Here is a 25,451-nt window from a genome sequence, read left to right on the forward strand (position 1 = left end):
TACCACGAAGAATAACACAATTCTCTAAATGTGTTTGCAGGTCACTTAAGCAAAATACCTAATACTCCTACTTGAGGGGCACACTTCTAAATTAAGTCAAGTGGTTTTCAGGTATTTGCTACAGTAGCAGAAGAGGTCTTGTAGGGATATAAGCATTCAGCATGTTCATCACTGCAGAAAGAGGAAAAATTGAAGCCATCTTTGGCCATCAGCATTATGGCTGCTTGTTTAGTTTCTTCCCCTACTCAGGTTTATGACAGCTGTATTACAGCCTTCTCTCAGGCTGTAGCTGCTGCTCTCCAGAGAAGCTCGTACAGCCTGAAATGAAAGATGAATGTTCTTGACCTACTTGTAGAATGAGACTAGATAGAAAGGAACACCAACTGCAAAAAATTGTTAAAGATACCCAGAAATTGCCTAGTTTCACTCTGCAAAACATTCAAAGTTATTCTTGTTTATAGTCTCCACTTTATCCCATGTTCCTGATTGTATTTCTGTAAGATCATAGTTCTGTCCTCTCTTAGTAGCCTAGAAGTGTTTGGCACATTCACTGCCTCATCTGAAAAATATTACCTCTGGGAGACCCAAGATGCCATTAGGCTTACCTAAATAAATAAATAAATAAATAAATAAATAAATAACCCAAACCTAAAGAAATTGCTCTATTTATGTTTTAGTCACAGATAATCTCTGAAGTTTTTCCTGAACTGTTGACTTTTTTTTTCCCCCACCACAAAAATACCTTCAAGCTTTCAGTTGTTTCCAGAGCAGATCTGGAGGATCAACACAGCATCCTCCATCATGCATTATCAGCTTACCTAGTACTAGAGGTCATTTTTAAAGGTCCACATATTTCTTGCTGTGTTTCCTAAGAGTGCCAATAAAAGTGCTGATTACTGACAGCTGAAAGACCAGTAATGCTTTTTGCCTGGAAAACCAGATGGCAGCATCCTCAAGAGGTTTTGAACTGGCGATCGCTTAGCCTAGAAGCAAAGGTCATATCAAATTGAAATTTCTTCTGGTCATTAGATACTTCAAATGACATCTATTTACTGCTCAATCTTTTTTAGCAAGAGAATTTCCACAGTTCCTATACACATATTTATTCCAGCTTGCCTTGCAAAAGCAATGCTGCTGCAATTATTGATCTGAAAATGCATACCAGAGTCCTTTCTTCTTTGGACCCTTTTCCATCAACTTCATTTTATACAGTAAGAGAACAAATTCTAACCAAATGAAGTTGCAATCTAAACAAACTGGATCTGGTTTTCAATGGTGCCAAAGTCCAGGGTGATTAGATCTCGGGCTTTGATCCAGACCCATCTTGCTGATGAGTAAACAGAATATATCAATCAGCTAGTTACAACAAGTCCTCGGCCTGCATATGGTAGCAGAAGATGAGGAGGAGGAAAGAAGGATATGCCATGTAGTAATTGGTGGGTGACAGCATGCTGCACATGCAGCCTGGGGAAATAGAGTTCCATTCAATGCCCCCCACACAGATTCAGCAACTTCACTGGCCCACGCACTCTTCTGTCGCAAGTACCTGACATGTTTCATAGCCTCTAGCCATCAGCCCTGGTGCCAGCAGATGAATCATATCTTCTATGAGTGTCCCCACTGCAATAACTTACTAACATTATCATCCGCTGGATTTAGATAGTGTTTGCCAATCCCAGGTCTCAAAACACTGCATGGAGGTGGATAGGGCCTGGGGCTCAGTGTCTTGCATGTGACCAAGGGAAATGAGTCAGCATTAAGTCTGGAGGCTTCACCTCCACACTCTACTCAAGTTTTCTAACCCCTAGGCCATATCATTTGCTATCATTATGTGCTTAACAATCAATGGTAAACACTTGTGACATACCAAATGTTTTTTCCACATTCCAAAGAGGTGACAGATAATTAAGGAACACATTTATTTTTAGATTCACATAATAAACAGATAATAACAGTTCTCTAGTCCTTGGTTAGTCAGCCTATTCCTATTTTCTTGCCCTGTAGATGGTTACTGCTCTGTGACACACAGCCATTCTGTATTTAGACCAGTGACTTCCAATAACAGGTACACACATGAATGTTGTTATCTCAAGCCATCAGGAAGGCCCCTCTTGCCTCAGATCAGTTATAGTTGTCTTAATTACCTACAAACACACAGCTTCTATGATCTTTTTAAGAAGCCTGGGGAACTAGTTCATCTTTAGCTTAGCTCTAGAACAGGATAAGCCTCAGACTGCCAGGGACCAGCAAGGATCCCTAAAGACCAGAGAAGAAAACCAAAACACTGTGTTTCCCCCATCAACCTAGGCCTAGCCCCACATTTCTTGAGTAAGCAAGGGCAAGGCCTAAAAATGATGGTCAGGTTCAGCTAAGAGCCTAGATCGTCAAACAAGTTCATAACGACAAGGCAGGTCTAGAGTCAAGCCAGGAAGGCCACAGATTTAGATTAAGATTACTAACATCAAATGAAATACAAAGATCATAAGGCAGAGATGTACTCAAACTGAGAAGCTCCTTGATAGATTAGAGTCAATACCTCACACACACCAGCATAGCTAAGCTGAAAATCAATGTTCTTACAACCCAATCTAGACTAAAAGTAAAACCCCAGGCCTGAACTTAAATGGAACTCCTGGGCCTATGGGTGGAGGGTGTGAGTGGAGGCCCCAGGTGAGACTAGTCAGGGCCAATAAGGCTATTAATGCACTTCAGGGGCCTGGTATAGGCATTTGTATTGATCTTTGTGGAATAAGCCTGTGTGCTGTAATGACCATATAGGTCTCTGTAACTCTTAGAACTCTTCCTATACGCATATGTAAGGGTTTGGGGTTTTTTGGTCTTTCATAGCAAGGGCACAGATAGTTTGCTTTCTGAAGCAATAGGTATATGTTGTTTAGAATTGCTAGTACAAAGACTTTATTGAGGCCTAGCATGTGACTTCAGGTACTCTTAAGCTGGGGAGACCGCACAGATGCATTTTCTGGTATCTCTGTTCAAATTCTCTGATTGGGTTATTCTTAAACTCTACTCAAAGATACCCACACCAAATAGGAGGGGAGAGGTTATGTTATAAAGCTGTATTTCTATTTTTCTCAGTTTCCATTTAGCAATAAAGCAGCTTGATACAGAGAGAATAAGCCAAATCAGCCGTTACTCAAGTTTTTTTTGTTGTTGTTTGTTTGTTTGTTTTTGCCTACTGCATGGCCTTTTACAGAGTTGTTTTTTATATAGGAGGGTGTATGTGTATTTGTTAAGAAATCATATTGCCAGATACATGTGTGGAAGGAGCATCTGGCTGCGGTGTGGGGCAGGCACAGGTGAAGAGGTGACCTGGGCTGCAGATAAAGCAGCACTTGAGGCAGAGCCAGGGAGCCCAGCCATGCTTCAAGGGCTGGGGCCCTTTGAGATGTGGTTCAGTGGTGGTGGTGCAGTTCAGGGACATGCATCCCAAGAATGTGCCTGTAGGATGGAAAGAGGCTCTGAAACTTGTGAGCGACTTAAGGTACAAACCATTGAGATCTGTTGCCCCAGCTATCCTGCTCAGTGTATGTAGCTTGGTATACAGTCTTCAATGGTTAAACATTCCCACAGGCTCTGGTTCACCCCTGACACTTGCTAGGTTACCTTTCTGTTGGACCTATTCTCAGTTTTTCTTTCAGGAAGTACTTTAAATCGTCAGAGCAAAGCACTGCAGCCTTCAGTGCTGGAGATGATAATTTTTCTCTCTCTTAGCTGGCAATTTTTAATAGCTTTTTTTTTTTTTTTCCCTGACAGTTTATTTTCCCATAAAAGTACAATCTGGGAGACTCAGATATGAATTTCTTATGCTTAATCTGTGGAAAAAATAGGAATTTTTTGACTTCTAAAAAAAAGATTTAAAATATGTTTGATTTGAAAATTGCTTTAAGAAGGGCTGATAATCTTTATGTCAAAGCAAAACATTTCAAACAGGATCAAATAGAATGCTTCTGTTTACACTAAGTACTTTGTTTTCAATTAACCAAAAAGTCTTCAAAGCTAGTATCTAGGGTTGAACGTGGCTGTTATTTATTTGAGTGTTTTCATTTCACCCATGAACGTGAAAATCAATTATTTATATATAATATCCTTCCCCAGAGATGAAATCAAGCTCTCATGGTAAGTGACTTAGCAGGAAGAAGTGTAACAAGTTTCTCATGAGGTTAGAAGTTCAGTTAACTTTATTTCTTGCTATGTGTTACTGTACACACCTTTTGATTTCCTGCTCAAAGTGCAAAATAATGCAATCTAAACAGCATCAAATCAGACAAGAAAAGCTGAAAATATGGAGAGAGAAAGAGGTCTCCTGAATTGTTAGGAAGAATGACTTTTAATCCAGGCACTGAGGTTGGATAGGAAGTCAGAAGCATAACTTCCCTCAGCTCGTGCTATTGCTGGTTACCCCCGCTGGTGTCAGGGTACTTGCTAAGCATATTGGCCAAGGGATCACCAGTTAGCTGCTCTTCACCATGCTGAAGCCCAGCTAATACAGATAATTAGTGGGGAGATAACTTCAGGAGCTTGTATATTCAAAACAGATCCCACTTCCAGCCTCATTTACAGGTGTGTAAATCTGAGACAGCCGTTGTGAGCTCAACAGATTTATGATCACTTCTAAGCAGCTGGTTCCACTGGCAGCTAAAGCAGGTAAAGGTCCAAAGCATCTTTGCCGTTGCCGCACCCTTGTACGCTAAGTACAACCTCTGTGGAGGGCCAGAGAGCCTCTTCCACTGCTGGAGATACAACTTCATGGCCAGTGTTCAGGATCCAAGATACGATGGATCTTCTTGGCAAAGAAGGAAGCTGCCAATCTCAGGTGCTTTTTGTCAGTGCAACTCAGCAATACAAGCCTGCAGGGTGATGCTGCAGAGCATGCACTTTGCCAGGGAGATGTTTGCCCACTTTTTCTGTGTTGCAAAAGGACCTGCTAGGCAAGAGATGAGGATGGTGAGGAAGGGGCTCGTGCTACGAGCAGCCCAAGGGCAGAATGCGTCAATTGGATTTGATTTTCATCCAACTATGAGTTTATAGATACTAGTTAATAGTACCTAACTATTTTGTCAACCTTTCCTCTCCCCACTGCTGACTTGCTCCTTCCCAGGATGGGGTGGAGGAGAGCTTAGCAAGGAGTGCAGATAGAAATGATGGGTGCTAGGATGGAGTGCCGGCATTCCCCCGTGCCCATCCCGCCAGACTGTCAGTGCAGGGAAGAGCTGTTGTTCTGCGCTGCAGTAACTGTTGTCATTTCTCCCGGCTCCCGGGTGCCCGGTGGATTCCCTCCCCAGAAGGGCTGCAGCCCCTGGGTGCTCTCCACACGCCGCTGCCCTGTGGTCCAGCACACTTTGTGTTTCCTTCAGTGCACAACCTGAGCAGATGCACAAGCTCCTCGGCGTGTGCTTTGTGCCCCTTTTTTCCCCCAGCTCGAGCTGGGAGAGATTCAGCTCTCCGTCCTTGGCGAGTTGAAGCGTCTGTTGAGCACGACAGGAGGAAGATGTGGAGGGGGGATGCGGGATCCACGCTGCTCCCTGGAAGAGGCATATTAATAACACCGATGCACGGCCAATTAGCAGAAGGAGCCAGGTCCAGCCCTCGTGTCTGCGTGCCAGTGATTTATCGGCAGTAATTACCGAGGCACTCAGCGCTGAGTTTGGACGGGAATTAATTCGAGGCCGGATAAATAATGCATGACGGTTTATTTAGCCCCACGTGAAGCGTCGCCGCCGAGCCAGAGCTGGGAGCCGAGCGAGGTGGCGGAGGGCGGCGGCCGGGCCCGGGGCCGCCCGCTGAGGCGAGGCGAGGCTGCCGGCAGGGAGGGAGCATGCTGAGCCCCCGGATCCGGCAGGCCCGGCGAGGTGAGTCCTCGGGGGGCGCCGGGACCCACCGGGAAACTTCCCCGGGAGGGCGAGGGGAGGGAGCGGCGGCGGCAGAGGCTCCGGGCAAGTGAGGGGTGGGAGGGAGGGGGCTGGCCCCGCCGTGGTCTGCGGTGCCGGGGGGAATTGAAGCGCTGGATTCCGTCCTGGGACTCGGAGGAGTCACTGCACCCCAGTGGGGGTTGCTAATGCTGCGCTTGTAATGCCGAAATTCCTGCTGGCGGCTGGCGGCAGGTGTGGCAGGCTCACCTGCGGCACCTCGCAGCAGCAGGCTGCTGGAGCGCGCTGCCCCTCCGGGGCGGGATGCAGGCGCTGGGGAAAGTCACTTGGTGGGAGCTGCTGGCAAGGACGAAGGAAGGAAGGAAGGAAAACCTGCCCTGGGTTTGCAACAGCTGCTTAGAGCAGTCCTCCAGACGTGCTCGAAAAGCGATCGGCAAGGGCTGGGCACGGCTCGCCTGGAGGAGATGCTGAGGCAGGGGCTGCGTTGGGTGATCTGCTGCTGCTCCAGCTCCTCGCTTGACATGGCATTTGTTGAGCATCATTGCCATTCACAGCCTAATGGCAGTCTCAGGAGGATATTTTCCCGCCCATCAGACACAGAAACAGATTAATGTCATTTAGGAGCAAAAGCAGACACAGAAGAGTATGTAAAGATTAGGTTTTTCCTCTGCCATGCCAGCGTTATAAAATAGGAAAGCGTCACTGGTTCTAACTGCTGTGATTCTGAGACAGACACTTCCAGCTAAATGTCACTTTGGTTCATACATATCTATGTAAAAGCAGTGTTTTGCTCTGAACAGTCCTTAAAATACCAACAGTCCATTAAATAGCAGTATCTTAGAAAAAAAAGAAGCTTTCTGCTATCTGGGCTGTATATGTACAATCTCATCCACAGTAATTCACAGGTACTTATATTTTACTTGCACAATTTTGTAGAAGTTCAGCAAATCTTTTGTAGGTGCTGCCTTTTTGCCATTCCCCTTCTAAGAGGTGCCTGATCTTATTCCAGTATTTTAATACATTTATTATCCAGCATTCCTGTGGGTTGTTGTAGCTCTGATGAGACACAAGCTAATTGATGTGACTAAAGTGGTACAGGAAATCTGTGGCACAGCAAGGAAACAGGCTTTCACAAATATATGCTGTACTACCACTTTCTTCAATTCATCTAGAAGAGAATATAAATATATATTGAAGTCTAGTTATGAGGCATATCCTAGATCCCTGTGGGTTACTGATGCTCAGAGGACAAACTGTAGTGTACTTCTGTGATTCAATTTCAATTTATAGCAATATAGGTCATTCTCTCAGGGTTTGCTCTGAGTTTGGTTTATTAACTGTGCAGTGGTAGGTTTATTTCTGAGTGAATTTAGAGCTCGTGGAAAGAGCTGTCTTTGCCTTTTGAAACGTAAGGAATTTTCCTACTTTTTTAATGCCTTGGCAAAGTATTAGTTACCAGGCAGGGCCTAATCCTGCAAGGCTCTTCTATAGCTCTCATTCATAGGAGCTGCAAGCAGGCAGTGCTGAAGATGGCTGAATGCTTCTTTGAAGGTAAGCATCCCGCCTTGCAAGACTGAAGTGAATATAAAATGGTTGTTCATGCTTCCTGACCTCTCTGCTGGGGTTGTTAATGAAGGTCCAGGTAGTAAAAGGTGAGCAAACAAAGTATTGAGGAGGGCTGCGTGAATCCTTTGCCGATGGTGAACATCAACAAGGTCTGGAGAGCTACAAGCTGCTGCATGAGCTTTACTGACTTCAGGTTAGTGGCAGGCTGTTAGCTCTGCCAGTGAGGACTTAGCTATGTAAGGGAGGCAGCATGACTTCTCTGAGCAGATGAGAAGGGATCAAAAAGAATGCTCTGGCTACAGTCTCTGGGTTCACTGGAGTGTGATGGGAGGCAGTAATAAAGTGGAACCCAGGGATGTTCTTGTATTTACTGTAGATTTATTGTGGCTGAATTACTCAAGCTACCTCATCTATGTGCTGCTCTTTACTTCAGGCTCCCTGCATCTGTTCACATAGGTCCTGGGTTTAAAGACATTCAGGCTTTTCAGAGTGTTGAGTCTGACATCTGGGGTGTAGCTCTCAGTATCTGTGATAGGAACAAAGATAATTGGCCTTACTAGAGGTAACTGTCAGTGTAATGCAGCTCCTGCCATTTCATCAGCAAGCTGGCATCTGTAACCCAGACACATGCATTTAAGAGGTACATTGTTTTCATAAGGCCTGGTAAGGTGTAAAATCTCACAGCCTGGAAATCTTAATGTGCCTAAATGGGCCTTCTGGAAAATCATTCATCCTGGTTAGGCCTGAATGGATTTTACATTATTTTTTCATCTACAGTGTTTTATGTACAGCAGTTGGTGGAGTCCAGGATTCTGAAATAAGTGACTGCAATGGAAAACATCTCCTATTCTCACATTCTTTCCTGTCACTTACTGTGATGGGGCATAAAAATGCTGTCTTCCAAAGTGGAGGCAAGAGAACTTTAAGTATGGAGAGCAGGGAAAGCAGTTTTCAGACTCCATCCTTCAGTCTCAAGGAATGCATTTTTGTTTCATTGCTCTTAAGGTATGAAAAAATGAAGCAAAACATTTGCTGCTTTTCTCAAAAATTCTTAAACAGACTATACCTGACCAGTTGCATTTAAATGTGCTTGGCAATAGAAGCTGGATTGGCTACAAGTTTGCACATTTGTTTTTTAATAAGTGTTATGATGGTATTACTCTCTATAGCAAAAGAACTGCTGACATGATAGATTCTTTACCGTATTCCTGTCTTCAGCACAGTCTGTCTCAGTTACATAGGCACGAAGAATTAACCTTCTCTTCTTACTAGGACTTTGTACTAGTGGGTGTCCGACATTATGGAATTGTCTGCACTTCTCAGATCTATTATTTCTGTTTGGCTGCACATTCATGCATATGTTACAGTATGTTGAAAATGTTACTCACAGTCATAAGAATTACTTTTTTTTTTTCCCCGTTTAATTAAAAGTTAGAGACTGGAAAAGACGATGGGAAACATTTTAGCTAGCTAGCCTGCTGCAGGCAGGCTGTTTTTTCCTCAGGTATCCTTCAACATGCCTGTCGTAAAATTGTATTATTCCCCTCTTCCTTCTTTTTCTTTTCTGAAACTCATCATAATTCAATTTTAATGAAAGTGGGCTTTAGCATACTTAAAACATTTCTAAGAATGATGCATAGTAATCTTGCCAGGAGGGACTTTAGAGGGTAAAGTACTATTATACCCCTCTGGGAGTGTGCACATGTACAATGTAAGCTTCATGTGCTTGCAGTGAGGACAGCTATGTTTTAATATTCAGTGCTTTTGCAATGGTGTCATTGTATTTTTAATGAAAGTGCTGTTTCTTTGATTACCGGAGCACAGATACCCTATACATAAACTGCTTTCTTATGGCACTAAGGATACATGATTGTTCAGTCTCCATCCTAGCAATTTGTGAGCTGGTTGGCTAAATCCAGACAGACTTGAAAGGAGAAAAGACATGTCAAAATATAGTTGACTCCTATAAGCTCAAAGAAAATTGGAGGCAGGATAGAGGAAAGATAACCATATCTGTGTACCCAGGGAAAACTCTCATATAATACTCAACAGAAATATATGTTCTGAAAGAAAATGCCCAAATGACCATGCAAAAGACACATTGGTGATCTTGTAAATGCACACACATGTTCAAGTTAGCCAAAAAGTTAAGGGATGTAGGAATGTATTGTGTTGTTGGGGATGATCCTGTATAGGATCAAAATAGTACTGGTGCAAAACAGAGCCCCCTAAAATTCATATGTAGTAAGGATATTAGTTACATGCCATTAACTGTCTAACAAATCCACTCCTAAGGATCTGCACTATTTGCTAATGTAGACATCTCCAAAGTTGTCAGTCACAACACGCCTATTCGGAACTGATAGTTTTATTTCAATCCCTTACTTGTGGCTAACACTTCACTACCATGTCACAGAACTTCACAATTCATAATGGATTTACCTTTGCATATGCTACATTTCACAGTTAACATTTACATTCTGTGGATTAGGGAAAACTCCAAGGCAAAGCTAGGACTTGAAACAATTTTCCTGAAGTTTAGTGTACTGTGAAAGAATACTGAATTATCCTTCCTTTTTATTCAGCAGCTATTAACTGGCCATTCTCTGTCATCAGAACACATCTGACTCTATAAGAACTCACCAGCTAAGGGCTTAGATATCTGAATGCAACCCTGCAACCTTAGTTCTTGAGCAGATGGAGGACATCAGGATAATAACATGAATGTACTGGTATGAAATTGTGGGGTTTGCCAGTAGCAACTTATTTCTGTACCAGAAATATGGAGTGATTGGGGTTATCCCTTTAAAGATTTCCTGTCTAAATGGAATTGTTATTAATCACTTCTTCAAGAAGCCTTAATGACAGCAGAAAGCTATCAACCAGTCATGGCTTTCAGAAGGTCTCATCTAGCCTGAGTTTGCCAGGCTTAGGAATGAACTTTGATGTGCAACGTCTCTGGAAAATGAATAGGGCATTTTTACACCAGTGAAGGTGACCTCTGACTCTGTCAGAAGATGCTGCTTATTCAGACTCATATTTGGCTAAGCTAATAATTCTAAGTTAATAATTCTTCAGTAGCACTGACACTGTTCGGGTCCCAGGGGTTGGGCCTCATCTAAGAATCAACCACATAGGCCCAGTAGCAGGTGCCGATAGCAAGACAGTCTGCAACAGGGAAAGCTGAGATGAGGCCTAACAAGGGAACAAAAAATAGTGATTAAATGAGATTTCAACACAAAGGAGGAGAAAAAGTGTGAAAATTAGTTTATAGGAAAAAAAAAGGATATGGCAGAGAGAAGACATTAGGAACGGTGAAGTAAATAGAGTTCATAATGTCCCAGAGGCAGCCAAACAGTCTCAAATGCAATCTGGCTTCTCTGGTTACTGAGGGGTCAACCCTCTGGCTTTTTTCCGAGTCCTCTACAGAAGGCATTCCTGCTGCCCTGTGCAGAGCAGTTTGGTGTCACATTGCTATTTTCCTCAGGCATACAGGGCAAACTGGGGGCATCTTTGCCCTCAATTCCTGCCATATCAGCGACTTCTCTTAGCAGGGGCCAGCACGACACTGCTGGGGCAGGCCCTAGACCTCAAGGACTGCCCAGTGCAGGCTCCTCAGGCTGTACCCCCTTCAAAATCATGCTGCGTGAAAAGCTTGTTTCTCTGGCTAGCGAGAGGCAGAAAAGGGGAACTCTCACAGACACCTGGTCCCCTTCACAAACCACAGCTTTGCACCTGCAGCCTCTTAGCTCCGCGGAGAGGAACTCAGAGGGCCTCTGCAGCCCTAATGCTGCAGCTCTGGTTTGAGGGGCTGACGTTGCACACAGCTATTCCGAAGCATGTGGGTGGCCTGCACCTTGGCGCCTCCATCTTACCAGGCAAACAATAACACCCAGCTTTGTATTCCTGCAACCAAAGTCAATAGCCCTGGAGCTGTGAACTCCTACAGAAATTTCCTTGAGCCCCTCAGAGCCCACCAACACAGGTGGGAGCACACCAGCCCCCATGGCGTGGAGCAATCAGAGTCACTAGCTGCAGCTGGCGTGGCAGGGCCAACGTTACACTGGGGGAGCCCAGCTGCAAGGAGGAGGCTTACTATATCCCTTCCTTGAAAGAGTGTTTCTTTGAGGTAGAAGAGGCAATTCCAGGAGCTGTGTTCTAGAAAGGTATGTGGGTAAAAGGCTAGAGTAAAATGCTGGCAAAACCAATTTGGTTTATGGCCTGTGGTTTGTGAACTTGTGTGAGAAGGAGCCTCTGAGGCACTGTGGGGCAAGCCCTGCTTGTGGTGTGGGTCTGAGCCTCATCTCCTTGCTTTGGAGAAACGTGAGGTAAAGCTGCTGAGTTGAGCTTAAAATCCTAAGAAAATGCTGTGGGCTGCTGAGGGAGGCATTGGGGCTGGAGCCTGGTATGCTGCTGGACTAGCTGTATGTAGGTGCCCTGAAAAACAGCCCCAAGCTGGAGGGGGAAGCTTGGGGTGGACAAATCAGGGTGTGGGTGTCCCTGCACGCTGTGTCTGGCCCTAGGGAGGTGAAGGAAGTAGGGGATTATCCCTGCCCTGTTGGTAGCGGTCAGTCTCCTAGCACTTTGCTATTTTGGTAAGGGGTGTGCAGCGCAGCGAGCTGCATTATCAGCTGCATGCTCTGTCTCTGTTGTCTGGTTCAGTGGCTGTGTGTGTGTACAGGAAGGTCTGAGAAACTGATAACTGGGACATAACTCCAGAGAGAGAGGTTCAGCTTCCTGCTGTTACTCAGTGGTACAATCCATGAAAGAAGGACCTGGGCTGTTCAGAGGGGTGAGCCTCTCTATCCATGTGGAGATGCCTCTTTCTTTCCACATGGGCTTCATGGTGTGTGCTGAATTAGGTGAAGCTTTTGGCAATAGTGTTCTGTCCTGGCCTGAAGGCTCAGGCAGGAGATCACCTTCTGTAGGACAAGCCCTGAAACTTTGCAGGCAAGCGGCAGTTTACTGGGCACACGCCATTTGAATTTGAAATAACGAACTACAGCCTCACCTCCTGGGGAAGCGTTGAGGCCTTAAGAAGGAGCAATAACACTGCTCGAAGGGTGGCTGGACTGCCAGGGAGATAAACTGTGTGTGGGGGGAAATTAAATATTTAAAAATGAAAAAGCCATAGGCTTTCTAATTTAGCCGTAAAACACCTGCTGAGTGAGTGCAGGCTGGCAAAGAGCACAGTGGTAGCACTACAAATGCTGGCACCTCGCTCCTGGGAGATAAGTCACCTGCTCCTTCTAGAGCCTGTATAAATGTATTCCTTTTCATTGCAAGGCTACTACCAGAAATACGTTATTTTTCCTTGCTGGCTTCCCTTTACATTGATGGTAGTTAATAGGCAAGCACAGCAGTACAAACAGCTTGATTTGTTTTCTCCAGTTCCCTGCATAATAGGCAGAGGTAGTTTGAGGTAATGATGAAGGTCCTCCCACACCATGATGGCAGGGGGGAACCCCTTGATGAGGGTGCAGTATGAGCCATCTGGTGAGCTGGAAGAGGAAAGGAAAGGATCCGTGCCCAGGCCTGCATGTGTTTAAGGTATTTAAAACTAGAATGGGGGAGGGAGGCTGCTGCTGACAGTCCTTCTAATGTGTTTGCCTTCAACAGAGCTTCTGTGTGTGTGTGTCTCATGCCCAAAAGAGAGTAAATTTGTCTTTATGAATAGCGTAACAAAGGAGATACTAGGTATTCTCTGGAGTTGAAAAAAGTTGCTTGGAGTATCTTTCCTCTTAATGCGTGTAATTAAAAGCAACTTATGCTTCAGTAGGATAGTTGTTTTGTGAACTCATTGAAGTTAAAGAAAAAAAAACAAAAACAAAAACTATGGTGTGTGGTGTTAAATGAGGAGGAAGCTGTATACACTTGTTCTAAGGTGAAGTGGTTACACTGCAGGGGAAAGGATTGGATCAACCATGATCTCTGGGAGAACTGTAGGCAGGGAGTTTCACAGTCTAATGCTGAACCTTGTGCAGACCTCCAAGTTGGGAGGACCCCTCCCTATGGTGTTAACTAGTGACATCTTGTTACAAACAGCCAAATAATTTAAGCTGGGTACTTGTGTTCAGAGTATGAGACATGTAGGAGTAAGAATTCCTGGATTTCTTCTAGTTTTGTCCCCCAAATAAATAACCCTGTCACTAAGGCAAGTCACTGAGGGACCTGTTTTACAGAGAAAGGGACAGGTGCTGTTTGCACACTGAAAACAGACATAACAAATGTTGAAATGTACATTGAGCTGTTGGTGTAATGCCCTAAGAGTAGTGTAGGAATGAATACCTGTGTGATATTTGTATAAGAGAAATGAGAAATATGTTATTGCTGAATATGGGGAGGTTTTATTCCTGAAAGTGGCTGGGTGACGTTATCACTTCAGTGTTACTGACAAAAGGCCTTGACGAAGTTTTCTCTACTCCTAGTTACCATTTTCAGTTCAGAATAATTTGGGGAAGTGATATTCTATGGAGAGTGGCATACAAATGTCTCTGGTTAGTATCAGATATCAGTGATGCTGGCAGCCACTGCAGTATCTGAAGAATATGGACCAAATGCTTGGCATGTCATGGGTATTGACACTTGTTACAAACACATGGGTGAATGCAGGGTATATGACTAACAAAGTTATTACGCTGCAGCAGACCTATGTGCTGTATCTGTAGAGCTGCAGCTTTGACCAGGATCCCACAGTGCTTGGTGCTGTACACGTTTAGGTACAGTCCCTGCTCTAACATGAATGCGATTGTGGCCAGCGTTTTTTGTTTGCCCCTCAGTCCACCATGGCTAGGAAAACTATTTAAAATGAAGTCTTAAATCCATACCCACTGGGAAGATTACAAGAGGTTTTCACTGATTGTGGAGGGGGCATAAGCTATTTATTCAGTCTTCTTTCTGTGACCTGATTTGACTCACTAAAATAGCGGGGGGAAAAGGAATCTGAGATGACTTTCTGGCATTCCAGAGAGTAACTATTCTTATAAAAAGGTCTAAGCTTGTCAGTGAAGTGTGGGAACATAAGGCTGGGTGGATCAGAAGGAAAGAGTGGTGTGGGTGTAGGGAGAAGGGAGTAAGACTTCCCTCTTCTGGCAGCGGTGAGCTGTAGCTCAGCATGGTTGCCCAAGGAACTACAGAGCTTTGCCAGCAGCAGGGTGTGAGTTTAGCAGTGCTTGTCAGGTAGGCAGTTCTAACTAACCAGATGGAGATGATGGGCAGCTTTCAAGAGATGCTGCCAAGGTTCAGTGCGAGCGGAGAGCTGGTGCTTGGCTTTGCAACAGTTCTGTAGCCCATTGCGTGCACTTTGGTGGTAAGGGCATGCTTTAAACTGACTCAGCAAATGGATATGAACTAAGTGCTGCTTTGTCCTCTGAACGGTCTGCTGCAGTGGTTCCAGTTGGGAACTGCCAGTGCATGGTGCAGACCTGAAAATGCACACTTTTGCAGGGAACAGGTTTCTGTACTTGGGCTGCCCAATGGTACGGTCTGTAACTGAGATTTTAACAATAACAAAGGACACAACATGTTGAATTTGGGACTCTGACCTACTGGCATTTACTTATCTTTGCCTCTTCTTCTTGCTGATCATATCTTTTGTCTCCTTTCTATTCTTTTTTTTTTTTCCTGAAAACAAACAAAAACAATTGTTGAATTTGTTGAATCTCTCTTGGTAATGAAACTAACCTGAACCTGCTGTCTACTGGGATAGAATAGCACGAAGTTATAATGGACTGGCTATCCAGCTTCTTTGTGTCCCGTTCAGTGCTTAACAAATAAATAAAGTATATGAGTATTACTCAAGTGACTAGTGTTCAATTAACGGCAGGAGCTTGTAGCTCTCTAACCTTGCCTGAAGAGTAGAGTATTACCTAGCCTTCTCCAAGCCGAGGAACATACACACAAAAGGCAATGCCGAATGACTTGCTTAAAATATGATGTGCAGCAAGCTATGCAAAATGACTTCATCCTATTTCTAATTGGGAAAGGAGGCCAGTGTTAGTGAAGAAAAGGTTGTAAGAGTGATGAAAGGCAAAATTGAATGGTTGGGCTGTGATGTATTGTGCATTCTATTACAGAGAAGCTAATGCATGCTGCTGCTACAAGATCAGTGGCAAACTGGCTGGTACTGAAAATATAACATAATCATTACAGCCCCCACATTGTATCTTGTGTTGAGGGTTAAAAGGCCAGTAGTTATGGTGCTAAGTGAATGATGTTTTTATTCCTTGTACTTTCACAGGCTTTTCTTTGCAAGGGCTTTGCTTACCTGTTTGATACACATTTTCATTTGCCTTGTACAGACAGGGCTGTGCTGTTACTTCAGATACGCTGGGAACAGGAGAACTAAGATGAGAATGGATGGGTGCAACAGCTAAGGCTTAAACTAAGTCTTCAATGAAGAGCCATTATATTAATAGTCTCTATTACTATAATGTCCAAAAGTTTCACTATTTACTGTCTGTTCTACTGCATGTGTCTCTGTCCTTAGTCTAAGCTACTGGGTCAGTGGGCAAATACTGTCTAGTGTCTTCATTTGGAGTAGTTAGGGATGTCTACGTAAATAACCATTTTGGTTTGTATCAATGGCATGCTTTTGAAGCAGATCTGATTGTTTCTCCCTAATGTAGAATCATAGAATCATTTTCGTTGGACTTAATGATCTTGAAGGCTTTTTCCAACATTAAACCAACCGTTGTTGCAACCAACCAGCTGCTCCACCATGCTTGTCTGCTCCCAGTGTGCTGTACTTTCTGCTTCAGATCTAGCCAAAATAACGTTAGCATATTTCATTGAAGCCACGACCCTTTGGGTCACTCTAAAAGATAGCAAAGATTCAAACTGATTGCTACCTTTGTTCAGCCTGATCGCCCCAATGCCTTTTTTAGGTGCACTAGTTGCCTACTTGTGGAAAGTAACTGATGAGTATAAGTGGTTCTCCTGGTCATATTGCACAGGTCACTGGCGTATAAAATAACTTTTCTGATTTAGAGCATGCTTTATACAGAGTTGACCATACCGTTTGTAAAGTGGTGAAAAGCCATGGCTGTTGTCTTGAACTACGCAGAAGACCAAGATTAATTCCTTCATGCCACTCAGAAAGCAGCAGCCCTCAAACCAGTGTGTCTTGCCTTCTTGGTTTCTGATGGTGTTAAGGAAATGCTGTAGCATAGGGAGAAGAGTTGTTCCACATGTCCTAAAAGGAAATGCTGCATGCTTATTGAAGATGGATGCAAATATCTGAGCCTGCTCTGACTCTAGGAAGGTTATAGGCAGCTTTGAGTGCTGCTTTGCCTGAGCTAGTAAACCTTGGAAGAAGCCTGAGCTCAGGGCATGGCAGTGTTAAATAGTTTTCTGTACCTGAAGGAGTATGGGTAGAACAGCAGTGTTGTGTGGGTGTACTAACCTGCTAGCTAGCAGGAAATCTTGCCTCCTGTTTTGCCAGGTACTGTCAGCATGCTTACCATTAAAACATGCTGGTATGTAGAATGTATGCAATCTAATGCTTCAGAGCTTCTTGGCATGTGCACATGCAGTTGCCTTCCCTTTCCCTGTTATCAGTGAAGGAGCTAGGCTGCTCAGCAGTGAGTTTCTTTATTGTATCTTTACAGCTGGCATGGCTTAAAAAACAAACTAAGTCTGGGCTGTGAAATATTCCACAGTACAGCTGTGAAAGCAGCATCTCCAGGCTTTTCTATTTTATCTGAGATTTTCAGTTGTAAAACCATGCACCAGTCCTGCCCGGGCATGTTTGGAGAGATGATGCAGTCCCAAGTAGTTGTAATACAGTTCTAAATCCTCCAGCTCAAGGGTGCTGGCTTATATGCAGTCATCCTTTGTGCTGCCTCTTGTTCTGGTTGATCTCTGAGCCCTTGTGGCCAGCCTGGTCTGCTCGCCAGGCCCCTGTTGGACTCTGTCTGCAGCCTTTCTGTTCTGCAGCTGGCACCCTTGGGCAGGACTTGCTTTGTTCAGGAACCTGCTGGTTTGCCAGGCACCCTGGTACAGCTTTAGTGCATCTTTCCTGGAGTCTTACTTTGATGGCATGAGCTTGCATTAGTGCTTCACAAGGAACCAAGGAAAGGTGGTAGAATGCAGCACATTGTCTTGGTCTGTATAATCCTGGAATATTCTATATAATGTTCTGAACAGAGAGGTGTAACTTCATTGACTACAACTAATGGAGCACAACCTGCTGTTATGGCAGTACTCCTAAATGTAGTATGTGTCTTCCAGGTCACAAAATGTGAGCAAGCACATGGCTGTGTAGCAGCATCTTGATTCAGTGCAGACTGCTACTCTATTTGGCTTCAGAGAACAAAAAGCCATTGCCAGTTTCTTTAAACTGATATCCTTCTAGTTGTCTAAATACATTATATCACTGACGATTTCAAACATTGTTCCCTTAATGTCTTTACTGTGTTTCAAGATGATAAATTCTCAGGTTGTTGAGGAAGTGTCTTGGTTTCATTTGTGCTCGCTGGCTGTGGTATCTCAGCAATCAAATGCAAACACAAATACAGATGTGTACTAGAGACAAAACAAATCTGAAGCAAATATTTTTTCCTACAACTTGGTGAAAGGAAATGCAGTATCTCTTGTGTTGTCGGAGCTTTTTTTGACACTGTTTGAATTAAGTAAAAACTGAGAATATTGTTTATAGTGTGTAAGATCTCTTCCTTTTGTGGCTGGTGTTTTAAATAAAGACTATCAGAAATAATAGCTGGTGTCACTATGTCATTAGTTGAAGGAACATTAGAACAAAGTGTCTTCACTGAAGGACAGTTTGTCAGCCAGAGTCTGTTTAATGACTGTATTGATTTAGTCTTATTGCCTATGAAATTTCAAAAGACCGCAACTTCAATTGATATTGAAATCAATCAAGTCAATGCAATTCAATGTCCGATTTAGTTAGGTTCTCAATGACTGTTCAAATCCGTAGTGGTCTGAGAAGGGGAAGGAAAGAAGAAATTGTCAAGTGTTTTCAGTCAGGACTGTGCTCAGAAAAGGGGAATGGTGTGGATAGAGAAGGGAAGAAGTGTAGCAGAGGAACTTATGTGTTGATGTGCATGCTTAAGGTAGACAATCAAGGTGATGAGAAAGTGGTGATGTGTATTGCTCAGAGGCAGGTCTGAGTGGCAGAGGACTCTTGTAGATGTCTGATGTTCTGGTAATGGGGCGAAGAGGAGTGACTTTAGACAAGCTGGGATGTAGATAGGGATTCCTGTCTCTGTAAGGAATGGCAGCATGGCTCCATCTGAGTTGGTCTGTCCACTCCTTGGGATAATCTTTGAGTTTACTATTAGAGGCATGGCAATCAAGTGTGGGGGTTTTGAAGAGCTTACTTGGTGTATCCCAAGTGTTAGTACAGCAGTCATTGTTGGTCACCTCACTGTCTTTGCTCACAGTGCCTACTCCCACCTTCATCTAGCCATGAGAACATCCATATGGAGCATCACTTCCAGCTGCAGGAGTATTTTCAATGTCTGCAATTCTGGTTCTTGCCATTTAATGATTCCTGCTGTCTAATGGTTCCTAAAAGAGGCTTGGCTCACTGTTGTTGGCAGCAAGGATGTGGGTCTATATGGTCTGTAATAAACTTGCTGGGTTGTAATTGTCGTTTTTCCTGCTTCTGAGTGGGTATGTCCTGTAGCTGGCATTTCAGTACTGTTGCTCCGTGCAAGTGAATCCTAAACCTTTTTTCCAGGGGGAGGTTGAATCCTTTCTACATTGATTTCTGTTTAATGCTTTTCTGTGTGGCTGAGTCAATAATCAATTCATGAAAATGTGGAGAGCAAAACCAAACTGTTTGGAGTTATTGAAAAGGCATTACTGGATTAGAACTCTAGAGTGTGTAAAGTATTTGCTGAGTTGTTGTATGCCTGATTTATTGATTTGTTTTCTTCCTTATGCTTTGCTGATTCCATAATTCTGTTATATATTCTTAGTGCTCATCTATTTATATATCTACCGTTAAGAGCAAGGGGCTTGATGTACTGGATTGGATTATCAAAGTAGGTATTTTGATCCAAGTACTATGAGATACCAGCTCCTTTAAAGGCAGGCCGTACTCATCTGAAAACTTTCTTCTGACCTCTCTATGCAATTATTGTATTCCATGAAGCATGCAATGTAAACGTCAATGCCGTTAATAGCCATAAATAATTCCTCCTTCTAAAAATTTCTGTCTGGTCCATGTTGTTGACTTACAGATGAGGTTGCTAAGTATCTCCATAATGAAATTAACTATTACAGTCACGACTAGAAGCTCTAAGGAAATGGAAAGCTAAGACAGCATGAAGAATTAACAGCCATAGCAATTGACTAACGTGTGGTGCTGCTTAAAATAAAAGTACGAGGATATATGTCCTCTAGTGTCTGACTGCAAAAGCCTCAACTCTTTGCTATAATAAATTGTTACTAGGCAGGGCTGTGCAAGTAACCCCAAAGGGTGTGTGAAGGAAGGCTTACTGTGGGTTATGCCAAAGCTAGGTGATGTCTTTTGTGAGGTTTTTGTCAATGTAGATGATATAATAAAGGTAGTTTGTTTCCAGTTAAATCTAATAAATCTAATTCTTGTTGGGTAGGAATTGGGGAGTAGGAGAGGGTTTATATGACTGTGTGCAGACAGGGAATTTGGAAACTACTGGGAATCACGCTCGGTCTGGAAGGTGCTGAGGTGCTTTAGTGTGGAGGTGACTGAGGTGCTTCCTGAAGTATAGATTTTGGTGGTATTAGACTAATTAGGTTAATAGCCAAGAGACTGTCCAAGAAACATAGTTCCATTTGGAAGAGCAAATTCTTGGGATATTTGTAAAAAGGTGTGTTGTAACATGAATGTGGAAAGGAACCTGGGACTGTCACAGATAACAGCTTGCTCCTTGCTATAAAACATGTCCTGGGATGAGGAAAAGGCTGTTCCTTCAGCTAAGTCCTTATGCACCTCTGTGGTAGAGATTTAAATGTGAAGTCTGCTTTCTTACTGCATACACACGAAATGGGATCCTCTTTTTCTTGAGAGTGATGGGGGAGCAGGCAAAGTTGTATGTGGTACTTTTGCAATCATCTGCTAGAGGGCACTGTGTTGCCAGAAAGGGATGTATGAAGGCATGAAGACTTCAGTTAGCTTCGTGGAAGGCAAGCGATTCTTTACATACTTTGCTAGAAAGAAAAGTCTTATCAGAGCTCAGACTATAGTGAGTAAACTTAAAGAATAAGCCCAGATACGTCAGAGCCTGATTTTAAGTGAATTCTGTGTTAAGCTTTATATATATATATGTAAAAATAAGTGTTTGAGGAGTACTGGGTGACTTGAGCAAATACAAAGTTTGCTGGTAGATCTCACTAATGTAGAACTAATGCTTTATGTGAGTTCAGCTTAAATTCAGCAAATTATTTTAGCCAAAAATAAGGGAAAGATAACTCTGAAAAAGCTGTAACTATCAGCATGTCTTATGTCATTTCAACATTTTAATTAAATTTTAGAGTACAACTGAAAACAAACTTCTTACAGTAGGAAATAGCTATAGGTTGAACCCTACTTTTTCTTGATTGAGGCATGAGACAAACTTTATTGTAGTGGAACTCACCCTAGGAACTTAGAGAAATGGAAGAAATCTGCATGTCAGACAAGGTTTCCCACTGAGTTTTACACTTAAAAAAAAAAACTAATAAAGTGATGCCCTCTTCCTATAAAACTGGAAAACTGTCAGAGGACAGGCTGACCTCCTGTGGGGTGGTTGCAGGAGAGGTGAGCAGATTTGCTCTAATGAAGGAAAATGACCTCAGATAGTAAATAACTTTTTTTTATAAGATACTTCATAAATTCAAAGGAAGTAGAAATGGAAAAGACCTATGAGATCATGTAACCTCTATATTCTAGAGGGCTCACTTTTTACTTGCAATATATGATTATCTGCTACTCCAGACTAGTACATTTGTCCTTTTTAAAATTTTCCATTGTGTTTTTTCTGCTTCAAAGTTGGAAAGCTCAAAGGGCTCAGGTGACTTGAATCATACTGTATAGTTATGTTATCTCTACGTGCCTATTCCCTTTTTGAGTCTTTCTCAGTTCTGACTCTATTGGTGTGTGTTTGTTTCCTCCTGTGGCAGCTGGTGTCACTGACCAACCAGCTCAGTGGCGGTGGGGGTAAGAATATTTCATTTTAGTATCTCCTGTTCTCTTTTCTGTACCCCCCTCACAACACCTGTACATCCTCATTAGGCACATCCTCTTCTTTTGGATAGAGTAATATTGTTGTTCCCATGTACAGCTGGAGGCAAGTAATGACTTGCCATGAAGGAAGAGGGAGTAGGAACAGTGGAGGTACTGTGCTGCCTAGAAGATTGTTGCAGTGAGCAGTACCAAAAGGTTGATGTTTGTCTTGTTTTGCTGTCATTAACTTGAATGTACACCCTGAAAAGCAAATTCCTACTGAAAGAAGGAGAGTGCAAGTAGTGGTCTGTTCTCTTTGTTTGTTCTCATCCTCATTTCATTATTTTACTTTCTCTGTAATTGCTTTTTCAGCCCGATCAAAGAGTTTGGTGATGGGTGAACAGATTGGGCCTCCCTCCAGACCTTCCTCTCCTAACCCTCAAGAACGTGTGCTGAAGTGTGGCTGGCTGAAGAAACAGAGGAGCATTATGAAGAACTGGCAGCAGCGGTGGTTTGTGCTGCGTGGGGACCAGCTCTTTTATTATAAGGATGAGGAAGAAACTAAACCTCAGGTAAGACTATTTTTAGAGTTGTACAGTGTATTGGCTGTGACTTTATGTGGGTCACAGTCGGTACTTTTGTTTGAGACCTCAGTTCAGTTGTTCTTAGCACTGAGAATGCTTGAAGCAAGAGATGTTGCAAGGAGACTTAGTTACCACATGGATAAGTTGCAGAGTTTGGGAGAACATCAGAAGTTATTTATTTACCTACTGTGGCATGCTGAGAAATTCTAAAACAAAACAAATTACCTCTGCCTGTTGTTGACTATTTGCCATGTAACTAGTCAAAACTTTCATTACTATATACATCTCACCAGATGCAAGGCAAGGTGTTAAGTATAAGGCATCATTTACACAGTACACTGTTAGCGTTTCAGGGAGGCTAGTTTAGTAAGAGCATAGTTATGTGAGAGAAAGGTAGGAATTGTAAGCTGTAAATATGAAAAAGAAACTGCTGTCACTGTCAGGTGTAATTGGAAAGGTGTAAAGTGGATGGAGCCCAGAAGTGAAGGAAGAACTTTTTTCTAGGTTGTGGTATTGAGAAGAGGGTTGAAGACAAGAGTGGGGTGTGTGTAAGTAGGATGAAAGACAGGATTACCATAACCCTGCTTTATTTAGTGGAATAATGCTGTAAATGGCTTGAAGTAGCCAAGTTTGGGAACTGGTAACCCTTTCCTTTGACCATGAGCAATTGCTGGAAGCTGCTACCATCTTGTCTTGCTGAAGTTTTTTCTAGCTCCATGAGATTTTTTTCCTGATCCATTGCGATCCTGCAGTTCTTGTCTGCTACTGGAGAAAGGTCTGAACAAAGCTCAGTACTGAGCTAAATATTATTTTATCATATGTAATGGTTATTTTTGCAACATGAGGTCTATCTAAGCTTATATTTTCCATGCAACTGAGGACAGCATCTAGCAGTTACAAGTTGTGGCAGCTTTGCAGTAGCACGTAGGGAATGGTTTGTCATATTAACTCTTATTATCTGCTGGACAGCATTGAGCCCACTAACACTGTTTTCTTAAGTCTGTATCCAGTACTTCATCTGTAATTATTCAAGAAATTTGTTATCTGTGTGTATAGTGCCTCTCCAAATCTTTGGTTTTAGACTCAGCCGCTTTCTGCAGTGATATATTCCACTGGCTGTCTGTCCAACATTGGTTAAGAGTTTCCCTTTCTCTTTCTCCACTCCCACTGTGCACGATGCTCCCCCCAAAACTGGTCAAAATATGATCTAGAAGCCAATACCACTTTGGTTCAGCTGTCACCAGACTTACAACTTTTGAAGCACAGCATGAACTCCTGACCAGTAGCAAGAGCAGAAGGGTGGAGTGAGGCAGTCCAGACAATTTTTCTCTAGGTAGCCGGACTGTATTTCTCTATTTCATAAGGCAGTGGCATTCTTGGTTTTGCATATGATGTTATTGACCTGCTAATTTTCTCTTGACAGAGCAGCAGTGTTTCCTACTAAATCCCTAAGTGCTATCAAGTTTGATGTTCCCTGAATTAGTTACATTTCCTGTCAGTTCTGTAGCTTTCCTCATGAAGAAATCTAGTTACAGAAAACTCATTGCTTAGAATCACAGTAATGTCAGTACCATTTATGTACCATTTCTACTGCAGTTAACAACTCAAAATACCCCATAATAAATAGTAATGCAATTTACTTCAAGTAAGGACTTCTAGTAAAAGCTATGATTGTCAGGAGGCTCTGTTAAGCGTCTGGAAGTAAAGTCTTTTAAGCAGATGCTGATTGTTCATGAAAAGCAAAAGTTAAGTATTTTTCACCAACTGAAAGTTGTTTGCTTTTCAGGTTATTTTGTTTTGTTTTTGTCTCTTTCTGCTAATGCAACTTGTCTTCATAGTATTTGAGTACATTTCACAGCTAAACAGAATATTGGTGAATATTCTTTCTATCTGTAATTCTAGGCTGTCAGCTGCTGTTTTCAGAAGCTGCAAGCCAGAAACGAGGCTTGTATTTCTCTAGAAAGTGGCTGACATGGATGCAAATGGATGACACTAAAAAAACAATACACATCATAGCAGCATTAATGTTTTATCCTCACAGCAAGCCTTGTCTTGAGCTAAGGTGAAGTTGTTAGTCTGAATTTGCTCATGGAAAACTGTGATGCAGAGACTAAGTGACTTGGCCATGTACTCTTGAGAAATCCTGAGTAGGAAAATGAATCTGCATCTCCCAAATTTAGCACTTCAACAACTTTAGTCTTACTTGGTCTGGACTGTGCTTTCCTTCTATGCTCAGTTAAGGTTAGATTTGGGAGCTGAAAGGTGCACTATGAAGACCATTCAAAACAGTTTTTGCACTTGTCTATGCTAATGGTCCAAACACAGGTCTCAGTGAAAGCAATTTTATGATTGACCATTCTCTTTTCAGGCAAAATGCGCTAGCCCAAGAAGAAGGGTTTTGGAGGATAGGCTTTTACCAAGACCTGACTATTATTTTGTCTGATAATGCTTTGGGAGTCTTTGTAAACTTTGAAAATCTATAGGAACTGTAAATGTGAAGGAAATGTTGGGTACAACGAGAGATTGTATTGAAGGGGGGGAATGTTCCTTTCCAGGAGGCTTTGCACAGTCTTCTGAGTTGGAACGTACAGTCTGCTTTCCTAAAGGTGCTGCCTTGCCTCTCAGATTGCTGTAGACCTGCAGGGGAAAGATGAGCTAGAATCAGCTGCTTTGCAACCTTACTCAGAAAATTGCAAAGTATGCCAGTTTAATGGCACAATGTTCACTAATCTACGCTATTTGCATTGTCACAGTCCTCCCAACACAAGAAATGTTTCAAATTCCACTTTTTAGGGTTGTATCTTCTGGCAAGCCCATGAATGCAAATGCTGCACCACAACAATCTGTGAGGGGAAAAAAGCGTACTTTGTGAGCAGACATTTAACCTGTTCAGTCTTTTCTGCTTTCAATTCACCTAAACCAGTTCTCTGTTGAAAAAGCACTGATGTGAAAACAGTGTTTCATTGTCCTAGACTGACCTCCAAATCTTCGTATGGTCATCTGTGAGGCTGGAGTTTGACATCAAGAACTATGGTGTTCCAGGTTGCTGAGGCAAGAGTGAAGAGCCTTGCTTAGTCAGCTGGGCCTCATTATCTCCCAAGTAATCCATTGTTAAGCAGAGAGAGGTGAGCCAGCTGCTTAGGGCTAGCCTGTGTGGGTAGAGTGTATGGGTTTTGTACGCCAGCATGCAGGACTTGAGAGTGGGCTGTAATGTGTTTTAGCATGTTTTATATACACCTGGGAGTTATTGCTGTTCTATGCAAA

The 25,451-nt window shown here is 42.9% G+C and overlaps 1 protein-coding gene across 1 annotated transcript in view; it reads left to right on the top strand.

Moving 5' to 3' along the window:
* Nucleotides 1-5,836: 5,836 nt before the first annotated feature.
* The window catches only part of ARHGAP22 (Rho GTPase activating protein 22), a 145,034-nt gene continuing 125,419 nt past the window's right edge, over nucleotides 5,837-25,451 (top strand). Inside the window, exons 1-2 of the mRNA XM_050711972.1 lie at nucleotides 5,837-5,870; nucleotides 21,976-22,175. Coding sequence (XP_050567929.1) covers nucleotides 5,837-5,870; nucleotides 21,976-22,175 — 234 coding nt within the window. The remainder of the gene's footprint in view (nucleotides 5,871-21,975; nucleotides 22,176-25,451) is intronic.

Source organism: Cygnus atratus, chromosome 7 (genome assembly GCF_013377495.2).
Source record: "Cygnus atratus isolate AKBS03 ecotype Queensland, Australia chromosome 7, CAtr_DNAZoo_HiC_assembly, whole genome shotgun sequence".
Lineage (NCBI taxonomy): Eukaryota > Metazoa > Chordata > Aves > Anseriformes > Anatidae > Cygnus > Cygnus atratus.